The following is an 18156-nucleotide window of genomic DNA, read 5'->3' as shown; positions in this document are numbered from 1 at the left end:
TTGTCATTTTAAAATTTTTAACGGAGAAATTGACGTTGGTGAGTTTTAGGGACCTTTTAGCAAATATTTTCTAAAAGTAGGACTGCTTGGATAATATGCTTTTCTTAGGGACTAATAAGCAATTTTTTTGCCATGTAGGGACTAATCAACAAAAATCCCAAATATAAAGATAAGGGGCCCCACTACATCAAAATATGGAGATTTTATATGGGGAAGTGATATTTACGCCCCTTTGATCACTAGGGACACCAACGCCACTGGACGTGGCATTCAAACCCACTACATTATTCTGACATCAAGTACATTAGGCTCCCTTTAGTCATTATACACTGACGCTGGGTGTCCCTGTGGATGCGCCACATGACACAATCATAGAGTGCAGTGCAGGATTAACATTTCGTTTCTTGATTTTCCTCCATAAATTAGAAAATAAGATCTCCATTATTTCTATCACCGTTTCACTCGTCTATAATCTTTTATTTCGAGAAAGTATACAAATCGTTTTATTTCTCGCAATAAATTGCTTTTATGAAACGCGGTGATTTTGCTAAATAGTTTCTTTTCCAACCAAACCAAATCCCTGTATATCCGCATTGGATATGTGAGGATTTTTTGCCAATTCGTTTTGACCCTCCCCCTCCTTCCTTCCCAATAGCTGCTGCTTGGCCCGGACATCATCGGAAGACCTCAATCCGAAGTCAATTGCGGCACTGTTCAAAAGGTTACGGGGTGGAGACGATTTTCTTGGGCAGGTTGATTGCCCAAGAAAAAGAAGTTGATTGTTCAACCTTTGATCTGGATTTAAGGTACACAACTAAATCTTTGGTTTTAGATGGCTCTTTCATTCTAAATCTTCTTTTCCTTCTAATCTTCTAATCTTTGCATTCTATGCACAACCTTTGAATCGGAAAAATAATCATGTATTTATTCAATATTTTTTTTTTGGATGGGTAAGCTGGGGTTTAGCGGGGACCCTACCGGTTTATTAGAATTCGAAAGATAATACATTCAGCAAACAAGGCAAAACCCTATCATAAGAATAGGGGCACATACTAAGAAAACAAAGGCAAGACTTATCCTTAGAAATGATATACTAAGGAAAAGAGGAAGCACAACGAATCTTAAGAACCACTAATAGCCAAGGGCGTCTATCATCATCTTACTCAGCTTCCTAACTCTCTGGCTCTTCCGTAAATTCTGATGGTTCTTTCTACTCACCTCGTGCCATGCTTCACTTTCATGTGGTTGCGAGGCGGCAATGGTGTGGTGACCAGTAGGTTAAGCAGAGGGAGCATTTGGATGGTCCTTTGAAAGATTTTCAACTTCATCATCTTTATCATCCTCATCATCTTTCTTCTCTTCTTCGTAACTATCAAGAATGGCATAGGAGTTGGAAGTGAACTTCATGGGTTTTTGCTATATGAACTTCTCCCAGATTAGGTGGCACTTCACTTCTTTCTCTGTTTGAAGGCTTTAGATGGTGAGGAGTTGTTTGAAGGCTTGAGATGGTGGGGAGTTGAACGACGGATGTCTCTAGAGGAGCTATCCAAGGAAGGGTTATCATTTAGGTCTTCAACAGGATCAGATTCATTACTCTTTCGAACAGGTTTCCACACCTTTTTGCCTCGTACTGGCTGGCTTTGGGATAGAAAGGAGACTGCAATTCTCCAAAGAGTGGGAGAAATCTTTTTTATTCGATATGGCATCAGAAAGGTTGTAATGATCTGAAAACTCTGTGTTTGTTCCTACATGTGATTCTTCTGGGCTCTTTTTCTGCCTATCCACCCTTTATCATTCAGCTAAAATTTGATAAACACCCTTTGCTTATGTATTATCCTCTTTCAATTTTATAGCACCAAGTATAAGGTCTTAATGTCCTATTATTGGATTGTCCAAAAGTGAATGCTTCTTTCTATGTTGGGATCATTCAGTATTTTGATAAGGATTGTTAGTTGTTGATGTTATGCATCTTTTACATTATACATGAGGTAATGCCTTAAAAATTGGTGAGTCAAGTCATCTCAGACAAGTTTTGAGTTCACCCAATGAGTCTTACTACCATGGTGAGCGCATATAGATGAACATTATGTTTGGGATGGTCGGTGATGAGTACAAATACAATATGATTAGCTGATTGAAATAATTGGGACTGTTAATATACATTTCTCTGCCATTGCTACTTCTATTTCTCATATGAAACAGAAGTACAGATGTAATTGTTAGAATGTTAAAGAAAATATTAGCAACTTTTTAAATGCATCACAATCGGTTGTATTGTTTTAATCAGTTTCATATTATTTAAGTTTTCGCATACCCATGGCTTATATGGTGAAGACGACTATCGTTGTATTTCGGCCATCACCAAAATCCATCTCCACCAGTGCGGTTAACTCCAACCTTGTTATACTCATATAAAATAAGTTATAAAGCATTATGTTTTTCGGGCCGCCTCCGCAACTAGGGGTGGCTATGGTTCGGTTTCGGTTCGGTTCGACCCCCAAACCGAAATTTGAATCAGTTTGGTTTTACCAAACCGAAACCAAATTTTCGGTTCGGTTTTAGTTCGGTTCCGCCAATTTTGCCACCCCTTACTCATAATCATTGGAAATATTTGGTTTCAGTTCGGTTTGATCCCCAAACCGAACCAAACCAAAATTTGAATCGGTTTGGTTTACAGAAACCGAAACCGAATTTTCGGTTTAGTTTCAGCTCGGTTCCGGCTTGGTTCGGCCAATTTGGCCACCCCTATCTGCAACTAGTACAATAGTAATCTTGAAAGTTATGGTTGTTATTTATCCCTTCATTTAGGTTGCCACACCGTAAAACATCTCTCTCTTGTAGGCAAGCTGGGGTTAGGTATGGACCCCTACCAGATACAGATACAGATACAGATACAGATACAGATACTAGAGAAAAACAAAAAGGAACATATATAACAGCTCTAATAGCGAAGGGTGTGGAAATATCAATTCCTTTTGAACTAAGTATTCTGGTCTTTCTTTACTTGCTCCATAACACCACGTGCGGTTTTTTACTCACCCTCTTCCAACACGTTACGGAGCAAAGTTTTGTTTTCTTTGTTGAGCTCCGTTTCTTGCATGCGAACGCTCTCTCACTCTCTCTCTCTTCTGCATGCGAACATTTTTTGCCAATAAACCCTAGCAGAAGGAAGAAAGAGAGAGTGAAATTCTTTCTGAATTCTTCTCACACTTGTAAAATATCTTTCCATTTGTTCCAGAAATGGGTTTTTTCTTTGTTCAAATGCCATTTCTCCTTGCCTTCTTTCTCAGGATTCTCCTCTCTCTGCATGTCACCTTTTTTTTTTTTGTGATTTCTGGTCACTTTAATCTCTTCTTCGAATACAAAGATTTATAAGCTAAAACCTGAATTTTATAAGTTAAAACCCAGATTTTATAAGCTAAAACCTGGACTGTACATTTTCAGGATTTTAAAATCCAGGTCTTAGCTTATAAAATCCGGAGTTTGGCTTATAAAATCTTGGTTCTAGCTTGTAAAATCCAGGGTTTTATAATCCTGGATTATAAAATCCTTAGTGTTTTGGAGTTGGTGTTTTTGAATGCTGTAAGTTGGGCTTTTTTCTTAAAAAAGCTTTTCTATCTCATAAGGTATATCATTTACCTTTTTTTTTTTTCTTTTTTGTAAGTTTTGAAATTTGTTTTTAGGGTTTTATAAGTAGGTGATTTGAAAAGGTGGCTTTGAATTTTGTGTTATTTGTGTGTTTGAAGAGCGGCCACTGGACGATAATCACATTCTTTTCAGCATTGTATTCTTAAGTGTTGTCTGGAGATACTGTATACTCTTCTAATTTTGTTCTGTTTTCAGGCTTTATTAATTGCCAAATTTAAAGGATTTCTGTACATTTGGTATTCTTTGAGGATATTAGGCCATATTCTTTTGGTAAGGTAAGACTCTCAAGTGAATGTTTGGAGTTTCATGGCTGTGTTGTTTCAAGTGTTGGTCTTTTTGATAATTTGCTTTAGAAGGATTTATTTTAGAACTGATTGTTGCACTTCTCTGCTTCTTAACAGTGTACAACTCTCTGGCTGTTAGCAATTAAGATTTGCTGAGAAATGGTGAGTTGTTTTGTATTTATTCAACTAACTAGGCCTTTTGGATATGCGGATTTTATAATCCAATATTGTAAAATCCTGGATTTTTCAAGTTAAAACCTGGATTTTGAATATGTAAATAAGGTGTGTTACCACTCAAACTGGTAAAATCGAGATTTTAGCTTAAAAATCTAGTTATTAGCTTGTAAAATCTCTAGGATTTTACAATCACGGATTGTAAAATTCAAGTATCCAAACGGCTCCTTATGTGTCTAGTATTTCTTTTTCATTTTCTTCATTGCCTCTTCTTGTTTGTCTAGAGTGGGAGTATCGATAGTGGAGATACTGAGAGCTTCGATTGGGATAGTGAAGAGGATTCTGACACGGTGGACCCGGCATCTTCTTCTCATCAAATTGCCACAATTCCTTCTCAAGATGTTGTTTCAGGATCAGGGGAGGTGAACTGTGTTTTTTGACCTTCTGTGAAATCCCCTTATTACTTTGGTTCCGAAAATAGCACAAATATTGGATAATAAAGTTTACGTTACTAAATTTTGTAACATGAAGATGAAATGCTTGTGGTGCCAGATTGGCAATAGTAGATTAACAATAATAAAACCTTCTTTTTAAACGAATGAGTCTGCATGGCCTGAAGGTATACCTTTGGATGTATGACAGTTCTTATTTTTATCGCCCTTTGGCAGTTTACCTTTAAATTTATAACTTCGGCCTTTGGATTTCAACAAGTTAATTGAGTTTCTTTGCAGTTTACCTTTAAATTTATATGTTTTAGGGACATGCTGCGAGCCCTTCGTGCTCCAAGTTGGTTTCTCATTTTGTTGGAATGGGCTTTTCTAAAGACTTGGTCACAAAAGCAATAGAGGAAAATGGTACACACACAATGTCATTTTTAATAAGCAATATAACAAATGGTACGTGCACTGTATTACTGTTGAAAGTTGTAATGTGAGATTTGCTTTATGACATGTAGGAGAAGGGGATGTAGAGACTATACTGGAAACTTTGCTCACATATTCAGTGAGTGCAATTGTTTTTTAGCCCTTAATTGTTTCTCATCTATTTTGATTGATATTTTATTCAATCTTTTGACACTTTTTTTCCTCACGTTTTTTTTTTAGTCATAGCATAATGCTCTGTACCATGCCGCCTTAATAAGGGTGTGACCATGGTTGATTTTTTATTATTTAGAAACTCATTTACAGAAGCATGCTTCCTCTAGTTAAGATTTAAGGGCACTTCTCCTATTTAGGTGATTTTTTCGTAGGGTATTTAAAAGTTACAAGTGTCGAATGGAACTTTTCTTTCAGCTTATTTAAAAAAATAAAATAAAATAAAATCTTTTCCTGATTTATAGGAATACAATTTCAAATTAAATTTAAGCGTGGCAATGGGAGAGGGCTTGCCTTGGCAGTGAGGGAGAGGGCCTGCCTTGGCAGTGAGCTGACTCAAGCTTTGAGTACTGTGCTGTTCTATCCCTCCCCTTACATTATAGGGCTGCCACTCCCATCCTCATTAAACCCATCCGTAGCATAAACTGAAGACGTGGAGAAAGAAGAAAACTAAAAATTCAAGTTGCAAACTACATATCCGTAAGGCTTGCAATCCTAAACTACTCTCTCTCTATCTCTACACACACACACACACACATATATAGGGATTTGCCTTTTGCGATGGACCCCGGCAAATCCCTATATATATATATATATATATATATATATATATATATATATGTGCGCGCGTGTGTGTGTGTGTGTGTGTGTGTGTGTGTGTGTGTGTGTGTGTGTGTGTGTGTGTGTGTGTGTGTGTGTGTGAAATGCCTTTTGCGATGGATATAATGGGATTTGCCGTGGTCCATCGCAAAAGGCATTTCGCAGATGGTCTGTTGCATGTCAGACCAGCCAACTCGTGAATGAAGACAAATGCTGCTGAAAAGTGAGCCTGCGTGGCTGGTCTGACATGCAACAGACCATCTGTGAAATGCCTTTTGCAATGGATGCTAGCCATTCCCATATATAATATCTCCATATATGCTAACAATGATGTTCGGAAGACACTTTATGTTTGCTCCCTGCCACTCCTTTATTTTGTTAACATACTCCTGGTACTTTCTATTTGTTTAAAATGATACAAAATAGATTCTGTTCAGGAGTGTTATCCCTTGTATCGCTTTGCTTTGTTTGTTCTGGTCCATTTGAAATTAGTTCAATATGATTGAAACTAGATATGCTTTGGGAGGGCGAGGGCTTACATATTCACCATGATCCTTTTTTGATTTCTACAAGCTAGCATCATATCTTTTGGAGATGGCTTGCCAAGCAGCACACCTGGTGGTTTTCTCACTGTTGCTGATTAATCTCTGCAATTTAAGGCCTTTTGTTTTCTCGTGTATTGAATTTCCAGCAACGATGTCTCGGTATTGGTGGTGATCCTGTCTTTTCATGTTTTTTTTGTGGCTTTTCATGTTATTTTATGGCTGTCAAACTTGTGTGTTGTCAAAAATAATGTGGACACTTCAAAATTCCACTAGGCATTTTTGCTTGCATAAGGAAAATGTGTTTTTTGGTAGTGGGTTAGCAAATTGGTTCAGGCAAGGTTGGTAGCAGAGCTACGAAAACTTCTATTTCTGAACTATCATATGCCATGCTATGTTGCAAGCACATACTACGTATCCTAATATTTATTTGGCAGGTGATGAGGAATGAGGATACTATGTATAGGTCTTAACTGTTATTCATTAATCTCAAAGAAATCTTGATATTAACATTAAGTTGATTCCATTAGGCTATTGAGAATTCACCTTTAGAACGTGAAAGCTTCCCAACTTATCCATGTTCCTCAGAAAGCCGGAGGGATAATCCGGATACCGAGCTTTCAGATCTTGATAGGTTTCCCGGAGACGAGGTACTCCATTTTTTTGGCCAGAAAGTCATTTAGATTTGTTATGACATACACTGGTTTCATTCACACATTCCTTTACTACTCTCATATCTTGCTAGTGGCAATATATTGATAAATATTAAATACACTTTATGTGCATGTGTGACTGTGCATATGAATATCAATTGTTGGGTAATCTTATAATGTATTCTATATATGCATGTTCTTATGTGTAGCAAAAACTATGTATTATTGGGTATTAGGATGGTTTTCTTAATTTGAATACAATGGGTGTAGTTGGTGATATCATGACTTTGATAGAGGTAATTTTGACCTTTAACTGTGTAATAACAAATTTCTCTTGATTCAATACTTGTTCGTCGCCAGAAGGCACCAAAGTTGATGTAGAGAAAGTGAAGGCTATTATAGAAAGGCCTACGCCAATTACTACTACGAGCTTTCATGGATTTGCAACCTTTTATATATGTGTTTCATCATAAACTTCAGCACATTGGGGGCACCAATCACCGATTGCATGAACCTTGGCAAAAATATATCTTTATAGGCCAGTGAAGTTTATAGATGTGTGTAATCGTAATTTAAATCATTAGTTAAAAACTTATATGAATAAAATAGAGTACATTCATGTAACTTATATGAATAAAATACTAACTAATATTTAGTAAATACATTCATGTAACTGTTACCATTAAAAAATACTAATATAACTGTTAATACTTGAAACAATTTTAAGATTTCAGATTGGATAGGGCAAGGATATGGATTCTAAGAAGTTCGTGTTTGGGGAAGCAAACCTAAGGGTTTTCAAGGAAAAGACTATAGTGCAGCTTCTAAATTTCTTGCACTTGTTTGTTTTTATTCTCCATATATATGGTATGATCCGTTTGACAATTAGTTTTGTTACATAAGCTGTTAGATGATGTCTGCATATATTTTTCGGGAAAAATATGTGCAGCAAAAAGTACCAACTTTTTGGCGATCAAAACCGTTCATCATTTGAACTGTCCAGTGGATGAGTAGTGAACGAAAAATACCTATACTGGACAATCCTTACCATATCATTTGTGGAGTTTTCTTTAATTTTGTTTTTTGATTTTCTGAGCCGTCATACCCTGCAATATGGATGGCCATGGTCTTTTCTTGGAGATGATTTTTGGTGCATGGCATATCTGCAGTGAGGGCGAACAAACTGTTAAGATTAAGTAGTGCTCTCCGCCTATGATAAAATATTGGCGGATATCATATAACTTCTTTTGTTACTTATGATACATCTCATAAATTCCTTCCCAAGTTCCCCTTTTTTTTTCAAAATTTGCAACCTTCATTGAATACTGATACTTGTCTAGAGTTCATGTATGATTAAATTATATTTATTGTACTTGTGACTTAATATAGCTATACAGTCTTGTGTGATTCCAATAGTGTTATGCCAAGCAACCATGGATAGTTTGTCGGAGAAGGAGAAGAATTTTTTGCTTTTAGTGGAAATGGGCTTCGACACAAATGAAGCTTCTTCAGCTGTGGACAGATGCGGTGTGTTTCTACATGTTTTTTTTTTTTTTGAATAATAGTGTTTTTCTACATGTTATTTGATAATTGTATTGGTTTACACCTTTGTATGGGCATCATATTGGAATGGTGGAAGCAAAGTTTTTCTGCTGATATTGCCTTAATTTGCAGTGTTACTTAAAAGGTTTTTTGTAATTTAGGCTCTTAAGTTATAAATTCCATTGTGCTATTTTTTTCTACTTTTGATGTCATGTCAATTCTAGACTGTTTGCTATATAAATATAAAATATAATCTAAACTGACAAGGAAGAAATCATAAGTGAGGGAGGACGATGATATTTGGAGAGAGGAGGAGGAGAAGAGAGACAAAAGAAGAAAGTTGATAGAAGGGAATGACGTTAGTGAGGTTGCGAAATCCAACCCACAAACAATTTCTTTTACTCCTCTATGCGAAAAACCGAAATTAGGCCCACATGATAAGTCACTTAAGTGACTTAACAACTTATATGAAAGTCAACTAGATCCCAAGTTATCTGTTTCTTAAGTCTTACCATTCTTCAGGCAAAGCTTCTTTCCACTTAGGATGAACCAGAGCATCTTTTAGTTTGGTAATAATAGAAACAGAGGAAATAGACATAAGATACACTTGAAAAGAAGGTGACGATGAACTATAGGTAACAAAATGATCCCTAGGATGATGAGTTCAAGCCCTCTATTTTTTACCGAGGGCAATAGTCAAATTAGAAGGGGATAAAGGAATAGAGAACATACCTATAGAGAAGAAGGAATACATGGACCATTTTTTTAAAAGTGACATCGTTGGATACAAATCGTTTTAGAGTGACTAGATAGAAGCATTTGTATCCCTTATGAATACCGGAGTATCTTAAAAATACACACTTCCTGGACTGGGGATCTAACTAGTTCCTTGTTGGACCCAAAACAAGAACAAAGCGCACACACCCAAATATTTTGGAGGGAGAGAAAACAATAGATTATCCAGTTTGAGAATTTTGAATGGATAATTTCTCTCCAGGGTAGGTGTAAACATTTGATTAATTATATAGGATGCAGTTAGACTTAAGATTGCTCCATTCCAATAGATATTCGAAAACTTCATCCGATGAAAAGCGATCAAGTCACGTCTAGTAGGTGACATTTGTTTCTGTCACACCATTTTATTGTGGTGTGTAGGTACAAGAAAGTTGAGTGTTTAAGTATTTTTAATATGAGAAATTATATGATGAATGGGCGTACAAACACGTAAAGGTGGTACGATGGAAGTACCACCCTTGATATTTGATCCAACAGCAGCATCTCAAAAACTGAACTGCTGTTTGATCAAATATCAAGGATGGGATGATGAGTACGAGTTTGTACGCCCACTCATCATAAAATTTCTCTTATAATATTATATTTAATATGTCTTGTGATTGATCTCATGGTGTGTGATACCTGTACCCATATCTGGGTCATAGGTTTTTGAAAATGTAAAGTCGTGTCCTTTTCCCATATCTGTGTCAAATCTTATGTTAGATTAGATAATGACAATTTTATCACTAATATACTTTGCCAGTATGTATATCTTCTCCAGTCTCTTTTAAATGGTACGTCTTTATGTACTTATTCTTACAAATTCTGGTGTTAACATATTGAAGGTCCTAATGCTTCACTGGTGGAGCTCGCGGATTCCATATATGCCGCTCAAACAGAAAATGCATCGGACAATGAACTATCTTTAACGAGTTCCAACAAAAATGAGGTGCCCTTTTTGTTATCTTACTTTTCATCTATAGGATTATGGAGTTCAAATTTCTGTAATGAATCCCATAAATTCTGCTTGTTCGAATTATTACGGAACCGTTTGTCATTTCCTCTTTGTTAAAACTATATCTAGTAGATTTTATGATTGTTGATCTCTTTTTTGCAGACCATGCCACCGTGTTTATATGATGATTCCCCTAGACAAAAGAAAAGGAAATGGTCTGAAGATGAGGTACTCTGCTACACATTGCACTTTGCATCTCTACAAATGTTTTTTTTTTTTCCGAATGATACGCATCTCTGCGAATGTTACATTTAATATTATTTCATGAACTTATAAATGTTAGCTCTTTGTAACTACTAAAGCCTGCAAAAAGCCTTCCCTATATTTTCGCCCAGCATCTCGAAAAATGAAATCTATATATGGGTCTGCATAATATACACACACCATATCACATTCGTAACATGAAAATTCAGAATGCATATCATCTGATACATGTCAGTATTAACATACAATTTTATAAGACCATGGTTATGGATGATCTTATTTTTTTGTATATTTTACAGGCTGGCTCGAGTTATTTGTATGATGGTTTATGGAACATGTCTCCATGATGCACTATATTAATGATATGGGGATGTATATTATATGAATACCAAGATACTTTTGTTTTTTAACTTTTAACACTGGTGTGGAAATTTATTACCACATTTGATCAGCAAGCATGTATCACAGGCAAGGTTTTAAATTTCAGTTTCGGTACCTATTTCAGACCCCACCGAAATCCGAAATTTGGTATTAAGTTTCGAAATTTGGGACTGAAATCCCGAAATTTGGTATTTTGCGAAATATCAAAGTTTGGGAAATTTCGGTTTCGGTCCCCACCGAAATCCGAAATTTCTGATTTAGGTTGAAATTTAAAACCATGATTACAGGATAAGCCATCTAATAACATTTTCAAACATGCATTTAGCAGCTTTACATTCATGTTGATTGCCAATTATGAGGCAAAATCTATTGCATGATTGATTTTTACTCAATCTGTAGATAGACTATACTTTACCCTTGGTGATTGATTGATTTTTTATTTTTTGTGTATATTTACAGGATGACCAGAGCTATATGTATGATGGTTCCTCTAGAGACAGGCAAAGGAGGAAATGGTCTAGAGAAGGGAGTTCTAGAAGAAACATGCATTCACAGAAGAATATTTTCATGGATGAGGATGACGGCCCCTTAAAATTTAACATTCCAGCCCCTATGATTGGTTTTGGTATTCCAAATGAGCCAATGGTCAGAACTCACAGGAGGATTCCAGAAGCAGCCATTGGGCCGCCTTATTTCTATTTTGAAAACGTTGCCCTTGCTCCGAAAGGTGTTTGGCAAACAATATCACGCTTTTTGTATGATATCGAGCCAGAGTTTGTCGACTCAAAGTATTTCTGTGCGGCTGCAAGAAAAAGGGGATATATTCACAACCTACCCATTCACAACAGATTTCCACTTGAGCCACTTCCACCACGCACAATATGTGAAGCGTTACCATCGACAAGAAAATGGTGGCCTTCGTGGGACCCAAGAACACAACTGAACTGTTTACAAACTTGTACTGCGAGTACAAAACCAGCTGAAAGAATACGCAATGCCCTTGCCAATTCAGATGATCCGCCACCTCAGCAAATCAGACACCACATCCTGAATGAGTGTCGAAGATGGAATTTAGTTTGGTTAGGCACTCATAAGGTGGCACCTCTGGAGCCGGATGAGATCGAGATGCTACTCGGGTTCCCTAAGAATCATACAAGAGGAGGTGGAATCAGTAGGACAGAGAGGTATAAATCGTTGGGCAATTCTTTTCAGATCGACACAGTGGCCTTCCACCTCTCTGTCTTGAAAGACATGTTCCCTAATGGGATCAATGTTTTGTCGCTTTTCTCCGGTATTGGGGGTGCTGAAGTTGCTTTACATCGGCTGGGCATTCCACTAAAGACAGTTGTTTCAGTTGAGATATCGGAAATCAATAGAAACATAGTTCGAAGTTGGTGGGACCAGACAGACCAGAAGGGAAATTTAATAGACATTGCAGATGTGCAGCAGCTGAATGCTGACAGGCTAGAGGCGTTGATCAATTCATTTGGGGGTTTCGATCTTATTATTGGTGGGAGTCCATGCAATAACCTTACTGGCAGCAACAGGGTAAGCAGAGATGGACTCGATGGTAAAGATTCTGCTCTATTCTTTGAGTACTTCCGCATTGTAGATATCGTGAAGAATATTATGCAGAAAAGCATGTAATTGTGTTTGAGGATGCAAGAGTTTGAAATGTTACCTGTGGAGTCTGTTGTGTGCTTTGGGTGAGGCTATGTATTTGAATCGAATTTTAGTGATGGAATTAACTATTTGTTTGTCTTCGATGTATACTTACTCGAAGCAGAATGAAGAAGGGAAGGATTTCAGATTTTACTTTGATTTTGAGCATCTGAAGGAGTCAACATCAGTTGTAGAACAGGGAAACTTTTGGCTGCGCTGGGGGAAATTGGCATAAGCGAAATGGTTTGAGTCTTCATCTTGTAGAGGATTTCAGGGTCACGCCAATGCAGCTTGCCTATGGAGGAACCTTTATATTGCCACTAATGAACCTGACACTTCCTTCTTTGACCCTTTGAAGGACAGGTATATTAATCTCTTTCTTAATGACTGCAAGGATCTTTGGATATGCTTAGGCTGAGATTTGAAGTTTTGACTTAGTCACAATTTTCGATTCCATGCATACCTTTGCTGTTTTTTTTTTTTGGCAAATTGTAGATCCTGTTAGTAGAATGATCACTATCTTGATTTCTTTGTACCAATTCTACCTTACTGTTTCCTCTATATATGGGTCATTTTCTTAATAAAAGTTACCTAACTGTTTCAATTAGCATCTGCATAAATGTATCTTTAATGTTTTGAGTAGAGTCATCACCATCTTGACTTGTGCCAATTCTAACCACCATGTTACAATTAGCATCTGCATTAGCATATCATGTGCTAGTTAGGATCCAGTTGCAGTTTGAGTGCACATCATATAGCGCCTTCATTTGATGTAGTTTTAGCTGATGATGTATTCCAGCTATATCATTTAGTCCCTGTTTGTTTTGGATTTTGAGGACTGATTGTGAGTCCAAAACTGATTTTTGGACCCAAAATAATCAGTTTTGGACTCGCAATCAGTCTTCAAAATCCAAAACAAACAGGGCCTTATCATGAATTCCATGTCGTTTTTATGATGTTCTATCATATCTGCTCTGCAGTAAGATTGTTCTTCTAGAGTCTTCCATTGTGATTCTGTGAATTTCTTTGATCTTGTGACAAAACTATATGTGCTTGAAGAAAGTAGGAAAACTGTCTAGCTCTGATGAGAGAAGACTAACCTACCTCTGGTAAGAAATCAGAGGGGAAAAAAACTGTTTCAGATAACCTACTTTCCATTTAAAAAAGAGAAATGATATCAGCACAACCATGCTTTAATAATTGTACAAACGCAGCTTGTCTTTTCCTTTTTAATTAGTTTGTAAGAGCTTTCTGGGAACTGTAATAACCCTTGACAGCTCTTTAAAGGTTAAACTCGTTAATTGAACTGGTTATTTTGATGGAAATCATGCTTGATTGAGCTGGTTATTTTATGTAGTATAGAGTTTGAGATGATACTAACCCCAACAAAATCAAATTTTACTGTAAGAAAATTCAAACATCAACATATCAGTTAATAAACATTAGAACATATAATTCAAAGAGATGAGGGTAGTTTTGCTAATGCTATATGAAGGTCAGATTGAGACGTGGGCCATCTTAGGTAGAATGTATGGAACTCCATGAAATAAAAGCCTTCAAATCAGAGAAATTGCACTCAATATTATTCCCAAAAAACTGAATCTTCAACACATCAAGCACCATAGATATATATGGGCAACTTAAAGTACTAAACAAAAAAACTAACATAAAAAAAATATCTAAAAATAAACTAACATAAAAACAAATATCTAAAGGGATCCTCATCATAAACAGTAGAGTATATATACCAAAGAGATTGGGGGGGTGGGGGGGTGGTTGCTGCTGAGTCGCCAATTGAGAATGAAACTACAGGTAATCCTTTACAAATGCTCTCTTTGCTCTCATCTATATCCTGATGAAGACCAAGTTTCCCACTCTTTGTATAGAAGTTAACAATACAGATATCAGGTGACATTTTAGGAAGCATATCTTCATTCTTTAAAAAGGCGCGCGAAGTTTGAATTGCTTCCTCAACTAAATGCTTGAATTCAACTGGGATACTAGGAGGTTGAGCATCATCAATTGGGCGTGTGTCTCCATATAACTTTGTTTGTGGGTCCCAATTTTTTCCTAGACACATCATATGTAGTTGCAGTTTATCACCGTTCTTTTTAATCGGTTGATAGAACCAGCTTGAACCAATACCAAGTTCTCTACATATTTTTATAATCTCAACCTGGTCCCTAAGATTGATAAAATTCTTAAGAAGAACCATACCAGACCTTAGCTCTTGGGCTTGAGGACCATTGTTGAAACATTCAAGTTGCTTTGTTTTGCCTCTGTTCTTTGTTTTAGGACAGATATCAAAGCCAACAACAGCAGAAGAGCAAGAGGAACTTTCTCCGAATTGAGATGAGATGTCATCATTAACATAAGCAGATGAACCCATGTTTTGAAGAGGCAATGGGATGCGAAAAATAAACTGGTATCAACAAGCTGAAAAAAAAATGGAAGGAAGAGAAAAGGCCTTAAACTACCCCTTGCCAAAACCAAAATTTAAAGAACTTCTCAAAGTTTAACGAAAATTCTTATGTCCGAGTGTAATGAAGGGCTTTCCGATTACAGTTATTTATAGAGTTTTCAGTGAAAGTCCGACCCAAATAAGGACTAATGAAAATTTATGAGAGTTTTGTGTGATAAGTCCAAACCAAAGGACTCATAAAAAAAAGAGAGAGAAAAAGATCGTGAATTCCTAGTAAGTCTCCAGTGACAGAGAAAACTATCTATTATAGCAACAATAAGCACGGATACTGTTCACTATTCCTGAACAGTATCCCTAAAATCTCTCTCTCTCTCTCTCTCTCTCCCTCCCTCTAGATAAGTAGATAACAAGTAAGAATTGATGTCACGATACTTTATCTATGGTCGGGATCAATGGTGACCATCAATTCTAGGAGCCCACACATGGGCAAGTATGTGCAATCTAGACCGTTGATGTTGTAGAACATGATCAACATGATCAGGTGATCCACGATGTGTCTTGGACCTATGACAATCGGCGTGTGCAAGATGAAGGACCACAAAAATAAATGGTTTAGCTTATATTACTGAACCTTAGTCACTAAAAGAGGCTTATTGATCAATGAAGGTGTTTTGAACGTCATTTGGCCAAACTCGTGGTCGCTAGTTGGATGAAATGATCCAATCACATAGAAGTAGTACAAGCAACCATGGTTTTAAATTTCGACCGAAATTTGAAATTTCATCCAATCACATAGAAGTAGTACAAGCAACCATGGTTTTAAATTTCGACCGAAATGTGAAACTTTGGGTTTCGGTCGGGAACGACACCGAAATGTCACATACCCAAAATTTTATTTTATTTTTTCTGAAATTTCACCCAAAAACCTGTTTTTTTTTAACAATTAATTTAATATTTTACTGAAATTTCGGCCAAAATTTGGTATCGAATAAAATAATGTTTTTATTGTTTCTCCAGATTTGGATAGAAATTTTTCTGAAACCGATACCGAAACCGAAATTTAAGACCATGCAAGCAACGCCCACAGTGAGTGCCTGTAAATAACAAGCCTAAGTAAAAGGGAAGGAGCCAGGGGTCGTCCGGGGGGGGGGGAGGGGAATTGCAGGATATGTTTTTACAAAAGTTTGGCTTCACAAAATTTCTCCTCCTAGGTTTCTCTGCAGGACATGTTTCCCCTAAACTAAAGATATTCCCCTAAAATCTCTCTCCTCTCACACCGGTTAAACTGGGTAACTTTCTTTGGGTTAAACCAGTTAAATATATTTGGACTTGCATCTGTTTAAGCTTCTGATTCTGAGATTTATTTTCCATAATATCAGGATATGTGAATCTGTGATTATTTCTGTTCTATAAGATAGACTTTGGTCACTAAGGTTTGTGGATTAATATATATGACTCATAATATATGGGAAAAGAGTTGTCTACACACTAGTGTAGATAAGTTATCTACACACTAGCTTAAAATACGGTGGGGGCCACATTGTTTGGGCACACCCTATCTATAGGATCATCTCCATAGGATAAGTTATCAGCTCCATAGGATCATCCTAACCCTACGATTTGTGGAGGTAAAATGAATGTGTATAAACCGTCACAAATCTGTCCATTTTTTGCCTCCACGGTTCGAAGGGTTAGGATGATCCTATGGAGCTGATATTTTGGGCACACCTTATCTAAGTGAGGGCCCACCAAATGAATGCTTTGGATCATCCAAGCAATGTGGCCCCCACTGTATTTTAGGCCAGTGTGTAGTTAACTTATCTACACTAGTGTGTAGAAACTCTTTTCTCATAATAGATATGATCCATTAGGCTACCTTTCATTTATGAGAATCTTCGGATCTTTGCCATGAAGGGTATATTCAAAGAGATCTTGATTGAAGTCCTGAGATTAAAAACTTGTGATAATATTAAAGCCCCCATGTGAAGAGGAAAAAATCTCTTGTTCCTGTAGCCTTATTTCAAATTTTCTTATTAGAAGAAAACTAGTAAAACCTCTCTGCCAACATCAGTAGCCTTTCAGTTTCTTTTCCTTTTCTTTTTTTAATTTTTGGGCTATTGTTTTTTTTTTTTTTTTTGTTATATCAATAGACTGGGAAATTATTTTTCTTAAAAGAGGACTGAGCAGTTGTTAGGTCTAAAATTAGTAACAGGTTATGGTAGGGCCGGAAGGGCTGATCTGGCAAGCCACAGTTGAAGGGCTGATGGAGTCCTGCGCTGCACAAGGGCATAGACAAGGATATAAAGGGTCAGAAGACCAACCCGGAGTGGTGCTCAGGACGGGCACTTCGACACCCAAGTCAGTATGAGCAGGAGTGCAGAGCAATGTCAGAGCAAAAAGCTTAGGGTTTTGATCTCAGATCCCTCACCTTAGCATAAGTGAAGGCTATTTATAGTGATCCTGAGCCACCTGTCCAGGACAGGTGGTAGCCCCTGTATGGACCAGGTCTCATACCTAGGAGGGGCAGGTGGAAGTCCTCGATTGGTCCAGGTGTCATACCTAGCAGGGACAGGTGTTGGCTTTGCAGTGGTCCCTGTGAGGGCCACGTGTCAACAGCCGATTGGTTGCAGATTTTGGACCCCATCAGCAGTCATGATCTATATATTTTGAAGGATTTTCCCTTGATTTTATCCATTTTCATTGATGGATGCTCCTCTATTCAAATAGAAATCCATCTCCTTTCGAGTGATGTGGTTTTTCTAATCTTTTGATAAATTTTCATAAATTAATATTAGAATAAGGGAAATGATATATATTCGTCCTTTTTTTTACACTTGGACAGCCCATATAGTTTAAAAGAGTCGTAGTAAATACACTAGAGGGGGCTGTCCCAAGTATGGTTTTAAATTTCGACCTAAATCCAAAATTTTGGGTTTTTGTCTAGACCGAAACCAAAATGGGTATTACCCGAAACGGTCATTTATTTCGGCCAAAATTTCGTCCAAAATAAGGGATTTCACCCAAAAATCTCGATTTTTGATAATTATTTAATATTTTCCCAAAATTTCTGTAATTTCGGCAGTAGATATTCCAGAGAAAAAATAGCTGTTAATATGATCCGCTGAAATTTGGAATTTCGGCTGAAATTTGGAATTTCGGCT

General features: G+C 36.9%; 1 protein-coding gene across 7 annotated transcripts; it reads left to right on the top strand.

Moving 5' to 3' along the window:
• Nucleotides 1-467: 467 nt before the first annotated feature.
• LOC143856784 (DNA (cytosine-5)-methyltransferase DRM2-like) lies at nucleotides 468-17758 on the top strand. 7 transcript variants are annotated; one of them, XR_013238357.1, is made up of 11 exons: nucleotides 3119-3212; nucleotides 3844-3923; nucleotides 4050-4094; nucleotides 4391-4528; nucleotides 4864-4960; nucleotides 5062-5108; nucleotides 8393-8522; nucleotides 10157-10260; nucleotides 10429-10494; nucleotides 11371-12936; nucleotides 17208-17758. XR_013238357.1 is itself a non-coding variant. In XM_077367063.1 (10 exons), exons 3-10 carry the CDS (start codon nucleotides 4092-4094, stop codon nucleotides 12556-12558), a joined length of 1773 nt encoding a protein of 590 aa, XP_077223178.1. In that variant the 5' UTR covers nucleotides 468-806; nucleotides 3844-3918; nucleotides 4050-4091; the 3' UTR covers nucleotides 12559-13180. The 7 variants fall into 7 exon arrangements, 6 of the variants coding, with proteins under 6 accessions (XP_077223178.1, XP_077223176.1, XP_077223179.1 ...); XM_077367063.1 differs by lacking the exons at nucleotides 3119-3212; nucleotides 17208-17758 and adding an exon at nucleotides 468-806 and having other exon boundaries at nucleotides 3844-3918; nucleotides 11371-13180; XM_077367061.1 differs by lacking the exons at nucleotides 3119-3212; nucleotides 17208-17758 and adding an exon at nucleotides 468-806 and having other exon boundaries at nucleotides 11371-13180.
• Nucleotides 17759-18156: the final 398 nt, after the last annotated feature.

The sequence above is a fragment of the Tasmannia lanceolata genome, unplaced genomic scaffold (genome assembly GCF_043159265.1).
Source record: "Tasmannia lanceolata isolate RefF3 unplaced genomic scaffold, GAP_Taslan_0.1 ptg000023l, whole genome shotgun sequence".
Classification (NCBI taxonomy): domain Eukaryota; kingdom Viridiplantae; phylum Streptophyta; class Magnoliopsida; order Canellales; family Winteraceae; genus Tasmannia; species Tasmannia lanceolata.
Note: the sequence above shows the minus strand (reverse complement) of the source record. Positions and strands in the feature narration are given on the sequence as shown.

Coding starts and splice junctions, on each gene's coding strand:
- LOC143856784 (XM_077367063.1), top strand. Junction 4,961..5,061: donor AAAAGCAATAGAGGAAAATG/GTACACACACAA, acceptor TATGACATGTAG/GAGAAGGGGATGTAGAGACT. Junction 5,109..8,392: donor AAACTTTGCTCACATATTCA/GTGAGTGCAATT, acceptor ATAGCTATACAG/TCTTGTGTGATTCCAATAGT.